Below are 2,018 nucleotides of genomic sequence, written 5' to 3' on the forward strand. Positions count from 1 at the left end.
AAATCAGTGACCTCCCCGATTTATTGACTGATCAGGTTCTCGCAACCTTAATTAGGTACTCTTTAAGTACTCTAATTTATATAGGTGTATATATACAGATTATAATAATAAATTAATAATAAAAACATGTAATTTTATCCTTAATTATATTTGCTATTCTGTTTTTATTTTTTATTTTTTATTCTTTATATTTTTTCAAGTAGGGGATTGAGTTGTTGTTATTATTATTTTTTTAACTATTGATATTGGTTCTTATTATTTTAATTATTGTTATGCTTATATGACTGCTGTAACAGGTATTTTGGACAACCAACCTGAATTGAATTGCGACGCGGGCACCACTAGGGGTGTGCGGGCGGAAGTAACAACAGAGTAGGAGATGTCGGTATGTTTGTGATTATTAGCCAATAAATTTTTGTATGTATAAGTCGGTATTTAAATTTTTACACTTGTTTAAGTCTAGACTAGTGATTAGTGAATTAATCACTAAATCAATCCAACTTAATTATTGAAACTATATATTAATAATAGTATTATAAAATTAGTATACTAAATGATGTAAATTTAGTTAGTATTTTACTTTATTAATTAGGTACTCCTTAAGTACTCTAATTTATTTATATATAGGTAAATTCTATTGTACCCTTCTTATAATAACATGTAAATTAGTGAATTACTCTCTGTGACATGTCGTTATTTAATTGGTTGTTATGTTAACTATGAGTGTTATTAGCAAGGTTCTGAAAATCGAACCGGTCATCGAACTGTTCTAGCTACTAGTTTATTGGTTTATAGGTTCAACCGGTTCGACCGTGGTTGAATCAAAAAAACTATTTTATAATAAAATAATAAATATAATATAAATAAGCACATGAAAATATAATTATAGTCCAATGTAAACTTTAAAATATCATTCAAATTAAAAGTACTACATAAACCAGAATATTATAATCTCATTCAAATACAAATTCAAAAGTCAAAAAATAAAACAACCAATCAAACATAACATAGCAATATCAAAATCATCCAAGTTTGTCATCAATCATCAAAATCCTCCATAACTTGCTGTAGATTTGCGTCATTGATATCGTCACCTTCATTTCCACTATTTGGACCGGAAAAAGCAAGTGGTGCAGCATAAAATGTACTACTACCACCACCACCACCACCTTGATCTAAATGTTTTTTCATTCTATTAATTCCCCTGCCCCAAAAGTACTCAGACAAAATAAGCATTGGTAATGCGATTTTCCATTTATATTTTGTAAAGCAACGTATCTCCAAACAGGATCAATTTTTCCCCGAACACTAGAAGTTTGTGACTGACTTTCGGTAGTCACGGGACGAAGAGAACGTTCATTCGAAATAGAATTATTTTCAACATTATTATTCCTAGATAGTTTTTGGTTGATACTTTCATCCATACCTAAACATTACCAGCAATCCAACCCAATAATCTCAACTCTCAAGTTCACAACAAACAACATCCAAAATTATTCAAAATGATTCACAATTATTCAACAAACAACAAAATCCAGTTTAGTAAACAAAGCAAAATCAAAGAGTTCATAGTTTAGCAGTTCATCATGTCAGTTCATCATGTCACAAAATCCAGTTCAGTTTAGCAGGATCAGTTCAGAGTTTACAGTTTCAGAGTTCATCATGTCACAAAATCAAAGAGCTACTCAATGAACAGAGTTCACAGTATCAGAGTTCATCATGCAATAGTTATTCAATGATTCAATCAAACAATCATAAGTTCATAACTAAAAAAAATTACCTGGAACTCTGGAAGCTCGAAGGCACCCTCAAGGCTTCAACAGAACATGCAATAGGGAGAGCGGGAGACAGCGACGCCAAGTGATGGCTGGTCGAAGGGGGTGACTGCGCGACAGAGGTGACTGCTCGACGGAGGTGACCGTGCGACGGAGGTGACTGCTCGACAATGAACCCGTGTGGCCGTGTGAGACTGTGAGATTGTGATGGCATTCTCTCACTTATCTGATGCTGAAGCTCGA

At 32.9% G+C, this 2,018-nt stretch overlaps 1 protein-coding gene across 1 annotated transcript; it reads right to left on the reverse strand.

Annotated features, from left to right (window-relative positions):
- Window positions 1–943: 943 nt before the first annotated feature.
- Window positions 944–2,018, reverse strand: LOC130932436 (uncharacterized). The gene is made up of 2 exons (XM_057861761.1): window positions 1,781–2,018; window positions 944–1,204 (listed from the first exon to the last, which is right to left on the reverse strand). The coding sequence occupies exons 1-2, from the start codon at window positions 1,987–1,989 to the stop codon at window positions 1,039–1,041; spliced, it is 375 nt and encodes a 124-aa protein (XP_057717744.1). The 5' UTR covers window positions 1,990–2,018; the 3' UTR covers window positions 944–1,038.

This window comes from Arachis stenosperma, chromosome 6 (assembly GCF_014773155.1).
Source record: "Arachis stenosperma cultivar V10309 chromosome 6, arast.V10309.gnm1.PFL2, whole genome shotgun sequence".
In the NCBI taxonomy this organism is placed as follows: Eukaryota; Viridiplantae; Streptophyta; class Magnoliopsida; order Fabales; family Fabaceae; genus Arachis; species Arachis stenosperma.